Source organism: Carassius carassius, chromosome 3, assembly GCF_963082965.1.
Source record: "Carassius carassius chromosome 3, fCarCar2.1, whole genome shotgun sequence".
In the NCBI taxonomy this organism is placed as follows: Eukaryota; Metazoa; Chordata; class Actinopteri; order Cypriniformes; family Cyprinidae; genus Carassius; species Carassius carassius.
In genome coordinates this window covers 10,192,490-10,207,364 of record NC_081757.1, presented here as the reverse complement: position 1 = coordinate 10,207,364, position 14,875 = coordinate 10,192,490, and the positions used below count along the sequence as shown (strand labels likewise).

Here is a 14,875-nt window from a genome sequence, read left to right as displayed (position 1 = left end):
GGAAATGTGTGCAGACTGAGTTTGAGTTCTTATTGGCAGCGGCTCACCTGGGCGTGTCCTGGGCGTGTCCAGCGGCGGATGCTCACCTGCGCAGTTTGACAGATGAACTGACGGCGCGCCACGCCCCCACGATTTTAACCCAAACCCCTGTCAACTTAAAATAGTCTATTTTACCGGTTTTTATTAAGGCTAATTCGCTAGTTATTAGTTGTGCGAATATGACTTGTATTCATTTGACAGAAAAGAATAGACTTATTGTGATTTAAACCTATTTATGACATGCAAATCTATAATAAATTTGAACGTAATGACAGTAGGGTCATGTTCCATTAGCTGTTTATCAATGGCTTTTCCAATTTTTTATATTTTGCCAAAAATAAGGTCACGGTGCTATTTATCCCTGTAAGGCCCATTGTTGTAATATTACAACATCAGTTTTAGCTTGACTAAAATAAATCGGTATATAAATAAATATTTTTTTTTTCTCTAGACCACATTTATACAACTAATAGGTCCTATTCTTCAGCCTTGTAATGCTATTGGATGTTAGATGTAAAAAAAAAAAAAAAAAGGCCTATTTACCTGGCCATAAACTTAAAATGTGTATGTAGATCATGTAGATATTAATGTATCTGTGAATGCATTGATCATTTTAGATTTTTCGTTTTTTATGTCAGTGTTGTAATTTTGCAACGTTGGGTTAAAGAGGTAGCAAATTTTGCCTGTGCACCTTCTTGTTTGCCTAAATATCTGCTTGCCTCATGAGGGACAGGTAAGAATGTCCTGGGATGGGGGGGGGGGGGGGGTTAATAAGAGCTATTAGCATGATAAGTAAAGGGTACAATAAGCTATCAGACAGTATTGTACTGATATTTTTTGGAAAAAAAAGACCATATCATCATTGTCATTAAAAGTGTCCTGACTTTTTTTTCTCATCATTTGATAGAACCCACACACCAGAGATTATAACGTTGCACTGCAACACTAAACAGCATAATTCTGTAGCCATTTCAGTAATGTTTATTATTTTTAGTAGGTTGTTTTGTTAATCCAAGACAAACTTGCCTACAGTGCTGTGAGATATTTTATACGAAGACAACACCTATCAAATCTATGTATGAATTATTGAGCAAGACCGTCACTGTTAAGTTATTTATGAGCTTTAAAAGTGCTTTTGTTTTGATGGTATTGGACACCCTTTTAATTTTTTTTAAATTTTTTTAATTTGTCAAATGTGTGGCTCCCATTTTTGGATAAACAAAAGTCTAATATAATTCATGAAATATATGTTAAAATCTTTCATTTAAAAACATCAGCTTTCAGCTATGTCATGACTTATTGACTCATAAAGTTGTGAGCTGAATTTGATGGTGCAAGAATATAATATCTCACAGTAAATAAAGCACGCATCTGGCCTCTTGAATAAATGAGTCAAAGCTTGAGCGCACACAGCTCATTAAATCCAGACTGTATTAAATCCATAGACAGTAAAAGAAATGGACACAGCGACCCCATTGGATTCAATGGAGAAAAATGAAGTCAATTAGAAGCAAGCACTTCCTGGGGGTCGGGCGTACTGCGCAGACTCAAACTGAGCTTGATGACGTAAATATCACGTGAGCAACCTTTACGTCTCCTAATCGCTGTGCCAAGAAAAATCTTAATCACCCACCGAATCTTGCAGAGAAGGCGAGCGTGAACAGGAGTACATTTTGGTAAGTATTCTGATTAATTATCTCCCTTGACTTTATGCCTCCACGTACCCCCGATAGCCTCATAGACAGTAAAAGATTGCCTGCGAGCTTCTCCTCCTGTCCATACGGTAATTTCTCTACTGTGCGACAGAGAGTCGCTGGTTATGACGCAATCGTTAGCCTATTTTTTTTTTACAAAAACTGCTTCTACGGGAACATAACGTAAGATACAAGGTAAATGAGCCTTTTATACATTTTTGTGTTTCTTTAGAAATAATTAATGGACAAATGGAGTCTTTAAACACCTCAGATATAAAGTTATTCGCTGTCAAAGTGACGCCAAAATGAATGGGAGTCAATGGAATGCTAACAGCAGGTGGGGGTCCGCTAGCCAATGGCGGCGCCCAGGGGTGCTTCAAAAAAATATGAAACCTGCCCCCCTGATTAAATCCCCTCTGTTGCCGTTAATTTGTGTAGAGTGTCTATCGTGTGTTATATGCCGTGAAGAAGCCGCTCATATTACTCTATGCTGCCATCTAGTGTCACAAGACTAACAAAATTACCTAAAATTAAAATGTGAGTCTTGATATACTAACTAGAGGGATCCACACATTCTTAAACTTGCACTTTTTAACTAAAATATGAAAGCATGTGTTATATGTGTTGCTATACATATGTGAAAAGCAACTGAAAATTATGTTCAAATAATTATGAATATTAGATAATTGAGTTCATAGAGATTTTGCTGCATCTCATACAATACAGTGCTTGAGCCTTGTCCACACATTTCATTTTGAATATTTATCTAGCGCAAATTTAGGTAAGCCAAATGTGTTACCTATTTTGAATGCAAACTTGTTTAAATAAAATAAAAGGCATTTCATGGATAATTTAATTATTATTATTATTGTGCCATGTGATAAGAGAAGAAATGTGCATCACAGGAATGACTGTTCACAGGTCAGTATCACATCATTTCACTTTGACAGAGAGAGAAGAGCAAAGAAAGAAAATTCTTGAGCAAATATTTGAAACATGCATACAATAATTGCAAAAATGCTGAACATTTACTGTATTATTTAGAGCTGTACGATCTGTTATTTAGAATGTACACACTTTCATTATTTAAATAAAAGTACATATATATTTCAGATTCATGATTATAAAAATCATTTTTAGTTATATGTCATTCATTGTAATTAACAGATGATATGATTAGTGGTGCTGAATTTTTACCTGCACCATTAGTCCAAGGGCTTAAAAATGGATAGAGTTTCTCTGTGAAAGCCTGACCAGTGAAAGAGTAGATATGAGTTCTGGACTCCACATCATAAAAGGAGACCAAGCCTTCCTCATAATCCACAAACACACCCACCTTCTGAAGCGTCACATTCAGAAAGAGAGAGACAGGGGAAGACTCACAAGCTTTTTACTCTTTTGAGTTACTTTGCCACAAAGTCCAATTACCACTTTCAGGACACAGGTTGAGCGCCCCCTTCCTGTTAATGGATTCTCTTGCCACACCTAAACTCCACTCGGTCTTTCCTGTTAGGGTTGCTGGGAGAAAAAGGGACCCAAGAGCAGATTCGCAGTTTGCCAAATTTATTGAACAAAAACAAAGGCAATAGTCCAAAACAAACGCTGACAATCAGCAACCAGGTAAGGAATCCAAAACTGAACTGTGTACGTGAACTGGGTACTCCAAAAAGAAAAAACAAGATTAAATAAACAAACAGGGCATTAAAACTAGGCACAACTAGAGCAAAATAGTTTTAAGGGCAGTAGTGAAATGGATGGTAGCCAAGACACACTGACAGAGAAGCACAGAAAGAGAGAAGCATAAGTATTGAAGAAAATCAATGCAAAATTGAGAGACAGGTGTGTGTGAGGAGAGCTGGAACACTAATTAGAATAAGGTGCCGCTGTGAAGGCAGAGTGAATGGAATTAACCACTTAAGACATAACACAACAGAAGGCCTGATGATCAAACCAGCGCCCTGACACTTTCCCTTAACCTGCACCTCAAAATAAAACCTCCCAGATGAAAAGCCCTTGTTTCCCAGGACAATCACATTTTTATCAAATCTCTTGTCATAGTCTGGGCAGTATTTTTCCATCTTCAGACAGGATCAGTTCAGGGTGAGCTGTGTCAGGATCCAGAGTCACATCCACTGAGCGAGAGAATTTTAATCAAATATTTTAAGGTTTATTTTTAATAACTGAATGCTAATAATGTAAAAAATGCTGCCCTTATCAGATCATTTAAAGGAATAGTTCAAATGCTCTGAAAATGTACTAAATGGTGTTTTATTAACAAAGTTGGGTTCGGGAAAAATTCTGAGCTCAGAGCCCTCCCCTTGGACAGCACGCCAAATACGCATAACCTCTTTTCTGTTTATAATATGTAAGCGTGAACTTGTGAACCATCAGACAATTCAAGATGTAAATAACCTTCTGTAAATAGAATTGTACATGTAAATGTTTCTTCATCAGAACAGTTTTAGAGAACTTTAGCATTACATCACTTGTTAATTGGTGCCGTCAAAATGAGGCTCCAAATGGCTGATAAAAACATCACAATTTTTTTAACAAAGTGATGGACTGGAGACACATGGATTATTTGTAGATTATTGTTATGTTTTGTATCATCTGTATGAACTGTAAAAACTCATCTACATCTTAAATGGCCTGTGGATGTGTAAATTTTCATTTTTGGATGAACTTTTCCTTTAAGGTACTACTATATATACTAGTGAATAAGATCAAACACTGTTCCTGCATACTGCTGTATTCTCTTCAACACTGTGACATACAGTACATGACAACAAAAGATAATGAGAACTTTATTAATATTCAGACACATTTATGAATTGAATTTGCTTTTAAAATTTTAGCTTGCATATGGGATTGAGCATCTCGACAGAAAGAAGAAATAATACTCTGAAGCTTGATGCATGTGATTAGATGAGTGTATGTGCTCATTTAATAATAAATGAATGCAACAACCTTACAATTGCAACAAAAACTGCCTTTATAAATTCCTAAAAAAGTGAAGTTTGATCATTCTGTAACTGCTGATTAACTAAGCCATTAATTGTGAAATAAGAATCTGTAAATATACCTGTTTGACTATCATCTAGAGTCTTCTGCAGTCAGAGCTCTTCTCAGAGTCTCCACACTCACACAAGTATTAATACAGATCCCAGTCCAGATCTTGGTGTCTAAAGGCCTTCACAGGGATGGATAAATCTAAAGGAGGAAAGAGAGAGGAATCCCTTAGTGTGTTAAGTGTTGTCTTGTGATGTGAGCAGTAAGAGAGACACTGACCTGTAGGAGGTGCAGGTGATCTTCAGTGTGTGAGAGCTGCTCCAGCTCAGTGTTTCTCCTCTCCAGTTCAGTGATTTCCTGCTCCAGCTCTTTAATCAGCTCTTCAGCCTGATTCTCTGCAGCTGTCTGCTTCTGCTCCATCACCTCCAGCAGCTCAGACTGACATCTCGCTGTCTGCTCTCTCTTTTTCAGTGTTATTCTGATAAGTCAGATTCATAAAATGCAAATATCTGACTATATATATATATATAAAATAAACTGAAATATTTATTTATTTATAATAAACTTAAATATTTATACTTGCTTTTCTGAGCTTTACTGAGTGTTGGATTTGTTCAATCTTCTTCATTCTGTCCTGGATCATTTGCTGCACATCTGTCTGAGTCTTTATCAGCTGACTCTATGGCCAGGGAATAACAATTAAAAGCAAGCTTCACAAAATGTAACAAAGCATTTTTCTAAAACATACATACAGTGCTTAATTTGTAAATTGCGAGGTCCCGGAACAAAGCGGGGTTACGGATCCGGCATGTAATTACAGGAGGGAGAGGTAACGGAACACTCGCGCAATCACATTGCTGGATCAGTTAAAGTGATTTTAAGAGCGTGCACCAGTTGCATTTAGTCTGTAAGGTCATGAATAACATGGAAATGCCATGCGATTTCAAAACAACAATTTCTAGGACTAAAAACATTTTGTAAAAGTTGTGGACTTTATTTTTCAAATCTCTGTGTAATAGAGTTATATTTAATCAGGTCCTAAATTTCTGGGTGTAGGTATATTGCATGGTTTTAATAATTCTCGCAGCTTTCAAGTTTATAATGAGGGAAATTCTTGCATTTATTCAACATAGATTTGAATAATAAAATAAATCAACACAAACTATTAGATTAAATAAGTCATTCGAACCCAGTCTTCGAATTCATGAACTCTCGGAGCGCGCTTCTCATTAACGCATCTTGGCTGTACCAAAGCGACCTGCTGCGCACTGCGATAGAAGACTCACATTTCGATCGGGACAGCTGACAGAACTGTCACTTGGCTAATCAGGTAATTGTTGCATTGTCACAAAAATGTATAATTTGAACACCTACCTTTTAAATATTTTAAGTCATTTGGTACTCGCGCGCTCCACATTCTGTGTGCCCTCACAGTCACATCCAAAGCTCGCGCGTATAAAGCTGCCTCGCGAGTATAATATACGAGTTATTTTTCATAGTTTTTTCTTGTTTAAGCATCCAAATACAAACAATATGATGTCTGATGGGTTTTGACAAATAAAACGGTTTCATGGCACACTCTACTGAAATACAGGGGGAAAAGAAAGAAAAGGCAGAAAAATCAATAATTAAACAACACTGCTTGTGTTGTATCAGACACGTGCAATTAACATTAGGCTATATAAAAACAAGCTCAAATGGAGTTAACAACGTCTTTGGCCGGCGAATGAGGAGATCTGTGTTTTGTCTGCATCTGAGGCAAGTGCAGCGCATTAAATGCCATCATCACCTTTTACAGGTTAGGGTATAACCAGTAGCGTAGCCAGAAAAGAGACTCTGGGTGTGCATATGAAAATATGGGTGTGCCACATTTATTGTCAGATTACTGTGCAAAATTATGGGATAGTATTTTTGTCGCACTGTTTCCGTCCAACCATACTCCTAGTGGTAATTTGCAGGTCATGTCAAAATGTAGTTAATTGTTAAATGTAATAATTTTCTTCCAAATACGATAATTTTGAACTTCTGGTACGATACTTGGACATTTCCAATCTGGCAACACTGTCTGTTGATGTTGGGCCTGGGGAGGGAGAAACATCCTCATCAGGCGTAAGGTTAGGCCTTGTGTCTGGCTGTCCATCAAGCCAAGGTTTTTTGCTAAAATAATTAAGAAAGGATCTCTGCGACATATTGCTAGCTAGCAATGTGCAATCAAAAATTATCTGTTTATGTCATAGACTGCTAGGGTCACAGTCAGCTGCTGTTTGCTGATTGGTTGGCAGTCCAAATGTCGGCAGATATATTTTAACAAAAATAATTTAAAATGTAAATTACATTTTAACATTTTTAGCATTATTGCACCATATATTGGATTCTTATTTCTGTGCCCCTGAGAGTATGATTTAGAATGTTCAGTGGCATCACAGAACTGCCAGATTCAAACAGCTTTCGCGCGTTGGCTGACGCTGAGCCAGAGACGGATGCGCTCAGCGCTTGTCATATATCAATGAAGTTTACTCTATTCTTTGTTCAGTTCAACAGCCACTTTAGCCTGTCCAGCCAGACTTACATCAAGATGTTTAGTCTGGAAACTCTCCATAGACGAGGCTTACTCCGAGGGGCGGGATAAACGGCTGTCTCTCAAAATCCCTCTGCACGCAATAGGATAGCGCTACAACCAATCAGAGCAACGAAGAAGGTGACGTAGTCAGAGCGGTATATTAAACTTTTTCCGTATCCAGTCGGCAAAACTCCAAACACATCTTCCTTTTTTAAAAATGACTTAAGTGCCGTTCTTTGCTCTTTTCTTAAAGAGAAACTTAACTCCAAGTACTCCAGAGTTGCGGCCAAAGCCGATTCAAAAGATCGTTGTTCGACAGCTGCAGCCGCCATTCTTTGTTTTCAATTGGCAGCCGTCGCAACTCTCTGTCGTCATATGTTAAGCCCGCCCCACCTGCTCTATACACGACGTGATTGGCCTGACCCAATCTGGGTTTTTGCTGCTAGAAGGTGTATTGAGAGCGAGCGCCAACCTCCCGCTCTCTCTCGTGAGGCCAATAAGGAAGTGACTAAAACTGCAATTCATCGACTGGCCGCTTGAGGCTGGCTGCAAAACGGAGTCAGTCCCATAGACTCCCCATGTTAAAATGCCCAACTTTACAGCAGGAAAAAACATGTTTACAGCCTGGTTCAAAAAATGATTTTGGTCTAAATAGCTAATTTTGCCCTTCATGACAACTGTGAGGGGGGTGAATTTTTGATTGTCCGGGAGAGTCGCGCGGTGACGCGCTGCCAAGATGGCGACGGCCCGCTCTACACACTTTAGGCTTCAAAAACTCTCTTCAGGAGTCTACGGGTGACGTCACGACACTACGTCCATGTTTTTATACAGTCTATGATTGAGAGTTGCTAGAATGTACTCTAGGCGGCGAAATACATTTTGCTGCCACTAGGGTGCGTCTAGATTTCTAGGCTACAGCCACTTACTTTCATGTATTTCGGGAGAAACTGGGGAATTCAAGTGCTGTACGTTAAATCCGGCTGACAGGACTCTGAACTGCAGCGCTCATCTCGTTATAGATCAAGATAATTTATAAAGGTTTTTAAACGAAGAATCGGAATATCAGATAGTTGACATGGTAAGCAAGTTTGTGTATATATTTTAATAAAAAATGAAATAAAACGAATACCTATACATCTGTTAGTGGCTGCGGTGTGTCACGTGACAATCAAGACGCGTCGCCATAGAAACAAGGGGTCAGTTAAAATATTTGTAATTTACGCGTGAAAGGGTTGATTTAAAAATATATATATATTCTAAGTAAACAACAATAGCCCAAGTTTAGTAAACATTTTTTATTGAGACTATAAAAAATAATTCTGCATCTATTTTATGTGTGACTTGGCGCCGGTACAGGATGGCTGCCTCCGTGACGTGCTCTGCATATGTTTTTGTCTTTTTGTTAGTTTGTCCTGTCTTTAGTTATATTCCTGCAATCAGTTTCACCAGGGATGAGCTGCTGGACATTCGGCAGAACGCACCACAAGATGTTTTTCCGGATTTCAATTATTCAGACGTTTTACTGAATATTGTTATCGGAGGAGCAGCGGCGCTGATCAAACGCTTCAGGACGCGCAGGCGGGGAAAGCGAGCTGGCGCGCTCGTCAGACTCAGGAAGCGCGGATTTCGAACGCCGTTGCCTAGCATCCATCTGGCAAATCTACGCTCTCTACCCAACAAAACGGACGAACTCCTTCTGCTTTCTCGGACAAATAAGGATTTCACACACTCTGCTGCTCTGTGTTTCACGGAAACCTGGCTGAATGACGCCATACCGGACAGCGTGCTCCATCTGCCGGTCTTTCAGCTGTTTAAAGCGGATCGCGACGCAGAATCAACGGGGAAATCGCGCGGCAGCGGGACATGCTTTTACATCAATGAACGGTGGTGTACAGATGTAACTGTGTTAAAGAAGATGTGCTGTCCTGATCTAGAAATGCAGTTTGTCAACTGCAAGCCGTTCTATTCGCCGCGGGAGTTTCACTCGCTCATTCTGGTTAGTGTTTACATTCCTCCGCAAGCGCAAGTAAGTCTGGCTTTACAGAAACTCGCTGAGCAGATCACAGAGACAGAACAGCAACACCCAGACTCTGTTTTAATCATTCTCGGGGACTTTAATGAAGCCAATCTCTCCCGTGAACTGCCAAAATACAGACAGCATGTTACCTGTCCCACTTTAATGAAGCCAATCTCTCCCGTGAACTGCCAAAATACAGACAGCATGTTACCTGTCCCACCAGAGACAGTAATATATTGGATCACTGCTACACAACAATAAAGGATGCATATCACCAGACATCCCAACCTGCAAAAGGTCATTTCAGGGAGCCCCCCCCCCCCCCCCCCCAAAAAAGGGAAGGAAATAGATCTCAGCTGTATTCACCTTCTCAGTGAGACTTTGCCTATCTGAATGGGAGAACTGAGATATATTGGAGCAGCCTTACCTGCGCTTAGCCTCCCTAACATGTTGTGGTCCCTAAAATATATAAAAGCATAAAATATTATTTCTATAAGCTATAGGCCTATGTAATTATTCGTTAATTATGTTTAAATATGTAGATTACTTTTACTTTTTATATAATCTGCTTATACAATTTATGTAAACGGCATTTATTTATTTTCCATTGCAACTTTAAACAGGTCTAAGGAGTTTGTTGTTTTCATGTAGCCTTGGCAACTAGCCTGAATAATATGCAGATGAAATGAAACTTGTCAACTCACCTCAACATGCCTTTTGCAATCATATAACCCCCCATGGGCAATGCTTGAGCAAGACTGTCATTATGTTTGACACCTATAAGACAGGGGTACACTTTCGTGTAGTCTGCCGTAAAATGTGTCTTATACTTTTTTTGTTTTGTGGCACTCTCCCTCTGCCATGGTGCTCCTGTTTCTAGATAGACATAACTGATTAATTTTGTTCGGGACTCGGGAGTAGAGATAAAAGCCCGCCCACACTGACAATTGATTGGTTGATTTGCAGAAACAGGCCAATCAGGATGCTCTCTGTCTTACATGCGCTTCGCACACACGCACATTAGCACACACACGCAAGGTCTCTCGCTCCCTCTCCCTCTCTGCCGTGCGTGCGCTACACGGTTTGAAACACAGTATCTGTTTCGCATGCGCGCTTTTGCTCGCTCGGTCTAGATTCCGTGAGATTTTAACTAATTTGCGGGTCTCAGGGAGCCACTTTCAATATGCGGGAGACTCCCGGAACTTCCGGGAGACTTGGGATGTCTGTATCACTCTGTTCCACGAGCAGCTTTGGGACGTTCTGATCACCTTCTGGGTTATCTTATACCGACCTACAGGCATAAACTAAAATCAGCTAAACCTGTATTAAGGACGGTAAAAAGATGGACTAATGAAGCAGAGCAGGATTTACAATCTTGTTTTGACATCCCTGATTGGAGTGTTTTTGAAGCTGCAGCCACCGATCTGGATGAACTCACAGAGACCGTAACATCATATATCAGTTTCTGTGAGGATATGTGTATTCCTACCAAGACTCAACTAAATTACAACAATGACAAACCGTGGTTTACTGCAAAACTCAGACAGCTCCGTCAGGCCAAAGAAGATGCTTACAGGAAGGGGGACAATGTCTTGTATAAACAGGCTAAATACACACTGGAAAAGGAGATCAGAGTGGCAAAGAGGAATTATTCTGAAAAAATAAGGACTCAGTTCACTTCGAACGACTCAGCATCAGTGTGGAAAAGTCTAAAGAAGATCACCAATTACAAGACACCACCCCCCAGCACTGTGGAAAATCAACGACTGGCAGACGATCTGAACGAGTTTTACTGCAGGTTTGAAAGAACACCCATCACCTGCCCTGAACGCCTCTCCACACAACCGTTCACACCAATAACAACTCCTGCAACCAACCCTGAATGCCTCTCCAAACAACCGTTCACACCATTAACAGCTCCTGCAACCCATCCTGAACACCTCTCCAATCAAGCACTCTCACCATTCACACCTCCTGCATCCCCCCTCTCCCCTACACCTGCAATACAGATCAGCGAGGATGCGGTGCGCCAGGTCTTCCGGAAGCAGAAAAGGAAAAAAGCACCAGGCCCAGATTGTGTTACACCAGCCTGTCTGAAATCCTGTGCGGACCAGCTGGCCCCCATCTTCACAAAGATCTTCAACAGATCGCTGGAGCTGTGCGAAGTTCCTTTCATGCTTCAAACGCTCCACCATCATCCCCATCCCAAAGAAACCCAAAATTACAGGACTAAATGACTACAGGCCTGTGGCTTTAACATCTGTAGTCATGAAGTCATTTGAAAAACTGGTGCTGGCTCACCTGAAGGACATCACTGGACCCTTTCTGGATCCTCTTCAGTTTGCCTACAGAGCAAACAGGTCTGTGGACGATGCAGTAAACATTGGACTGCATTATGTTCTGCAACACCTAGACAGACCGGGGACCTATGTGAGGATCCTGTTTGTGGACTTCAGCTCGGCTTTTAACACGATCATGCCAAACCTCCTCCTGCCCAAACTAACTCAGCTCTCCGTGCCCACCTCCATCTGTCAGTGGATCAACAGCTTCCTGACAGACAGGCAGCAGCTAGTGAGGCTGGGAAAATACACATCCAGCACCCGTACAATCAGCACCGGAGCTCCCCAGGGCTGCGTTCTCTCCCCACTGCTCTTCTCCCTGTACACTAATGACTGCACATCTAAGGACCCCTCTGTCAAGCTCCTGAAGTTTGCAGACGACACCACACTCATCGGCCTCATTCAGGACGGTGACGAGTCTGCTTACAGACAGGAGGTTAAAGAGCTGGCTGTCTGGTGCACTCTCAACAACCTGGAGCTTAACACGCTCAAAACAGTGGAGATGATTGTGGACTTCAGGAGAAACCCCCCTGCACTCCCCCCACTCACCATCATGAACCGCACTGTGACTGCAGTGGAGTCATTCAGGTTCCTGGGCACCACTATCTCTCAGGACCTGAAGTGGGACATTCACATTGACTCCATTGTGAAAAAGGCCCAGCAGAGGTTGTACTTCCTTCGCCAGCTGAGGAAGTTTAACCTGCCACAGGATCTGCTGAAACAGTTCTACTCCACCATCATCGAATCCATCCTCTGCACTTCAGTAACTGTCTGGTTCAGCTCAGCTTCTAAATCTGACCTCAGAAGACTACAGAGGGTAGTCCGGACTGCTGAGTGAATCATCGGTTCAACTCTCCCATCTATTCAAGAACTGTACTTATCCAGAGTGAGCAAAAGGGCTGTTAAAATCACTCTGGACCCCTCACATCCAGCACACTCCCTCTTTGAACTATTGCCATCTGGTCGACGCTACAGAGCACTGAGCACCAGAACGTCTAGACACAGGAACAGTTTCTTCCCTCAGGCAATCCATCTTATGAACAGCTAATACACACTGAACACACTACACTTTATATTTATATACACATACACTTAATTTATCTAACACACATACTTAGTATACACTTAAATTTTGCACATAATATACATGTACATACATAACTGCATTTTTGTAATATACCTGCCTACAATTGTCAATTTGTATATTGTCATTCCTTATCTACTTATTTGTATATTTTGTATTTTTATATTCTTTTATTATGTGTTTTATGTTCTGTTGCTATCATTCTGTTGTACTGCGGAGCTTCTGTCACGAAAACAAATTCCTCGTATATGTGTAAACATACCTGGCAATAAAGCTCATTCTGATTTTTAGGTGTGCCAGCTGCCACTGTGGGTGGCACAGGCACACCCTGGCACACCCGTGGCTACGCCACTGGGTATAACGTTTATTGTTGCTATGGGCACTTAGTTTTTTCTTGTTGTTTAATACACTTAGCCAAAATCTCATGATATAAACGATTAAGCACTTATGCACAGCAGGATATTTAAAACGTACAAAAGTATTTTGTCTAGAGGGCAAAAAACCTACTTCTCCAGTCTTCAGGCACACACAAACAATAGCCTTAACAGACATAGTGTTTGAGTAAAGAAAAGTTTGTAGTATTCAAACAGTTATTTGTTTACCCTTGCTTTATCTGTCTCCTTCAGGCTGTGCGCGCGCATCAATCTGAGTGAAGGCGCGTGAATTTACAAGGTTTCGCGAGAGCTTGGGATCAAATGGGAATACAAAGTTTTACAAGCTCCTTTAAATACTTATCATTGGTTAAATATTTCTAAAACCCTGTGATTTAAATTAATAATAACGAATTATAATAGAGATATTAATTTTGGATAATTTTTAACGGCACACATCTGGCTATTCTCTGTCTGCCATACGGAAATGCCGCTCCTGGAATCCGGATCCGGCTTGTTCCGGCACAAATTAAGCCCCGCATACATAAATACAAAATAATAAAGTAAAAGCTATCCTGAAAAAAAAACAAAATAATAAAGTAAAATAAAGTAAAAGCTATCCTGAAAAAAACAAGGATTACATATACAAAGATAAACTAAGGGACTGCAAATCTTTTTTTGAGTAACTGAGTAAAATTTTTTTTTCTAAATCATGTTTGGTATTTCCTACCTTTTTCTCTTCAGTCTCTTGCTCTAAAGGAACACTGTTGTGAGCCTTGTGTTTGGTCACAGTGCAGATCACGCACACACATGTCTGATCATCTCTACAGAACAGCTCCAGAGGTCTGTCATGTTTCTGACACAAATGATCCTGGAGATTTCTTACAGGATCTATAAGTCTGTGTTGTTTTAAACCTGGAACCCTCAAATGACGCTCCAGGTGAGCCTCACAGAAAGAGCTCTGACATGCAGGGCATGACTTCAGGGCTCTCTGTTTTGTCTCTGTACAGATATCACACAACACTGTAGGTATTTTCAGATGATTCTTCTTTTTGTAGTGATCTACAATCTCTCTGAGTGTTGACCTTGAGCTTAGGTTTTTGGTTGAATGATTCTTTAGAAATTGGGCAGCTGTAGTCATGCCCACTGTCCCAGCATCTTTTCAGACACATCTTGCAAAAGTTGTGTCCACATGGAGTGGAGACTGGATCAGTGAACACATCCAGACAGATGTAACACTGGAGCTCCTCAGTCAGAGAACCAGCGGACGACGCCAGGGCTAAATTTAAGTGAGATATAAAAAGTACATTTATCACATTAAATTAAAAAAAGCTTCAGATCGATAAGCCATTATTTTATGAGGGTTACTGACTTACAAGATAAATTCCTCCTTTTCTCTTGTGGTTTTGGAGATTCTGCCATTGCTTTTGCCCTTTTGAATATTTAAATAAATAATAAAAAAGACACATCAGGTCTTATTTACAGTAAAAATCATCACCATTCACAACAGTAAAATAACAGCACATACGTCTTAAGACTTCGAAATATTTCGTATGTATGTTTATTTCCAAAATAATGAAAATAAATAAATATGTTCATATGATTAGAATTCATATTAAATGTTTTCATCTCATGTTAGCAGTAGTAATAGGTGGTTACCTTTTAATTTTTAAGGTCGAAATATTCTTGGATAGACAGTTGTCTGCCGGGGGAATGACTGAAACAATATTTTTGCGTATGAGAGGGGAAAACTAGAATGTAA

General features: G+C 40.2%; 1 protein-coding gene across 1 annotated transcript; it reads right to left on the bottom strand.

The window, feature by feature from the left end:
• Positions 1 to 2,595: 2,595 nt before the first annotated feature.
• btr09 (bloodthirsty-related gene family, member 9) lies at positions 2,596 to 14,575 on the bottom strand. The gene is given in 12 exon segments (XM_059528323.1): positions 2,596 to 3,239; positions 3,697 to 3,797; positions 3,799 to 3,870; positions 4,475 to 4,496; positions 4,816 to 4,847; positions 4,849 to 4,943; positions 5,022 to 5,193; positions 5,195 to 5,220; positions 5,326 to 5,421; positions 13,844 to 14,189; positions 14,191 to 14,392; positions 14,490 to 14,575. Coding segments are annotated over 12 exon segments (1,569 nt in total). The 5' UTR covers positions 14,536 to 14,575; the 3' UTR covers positions 2,596 to 2,880.
• Between the last annotated feature and the right edge of the window lie 300 nt (positions 14,576 to 14,875).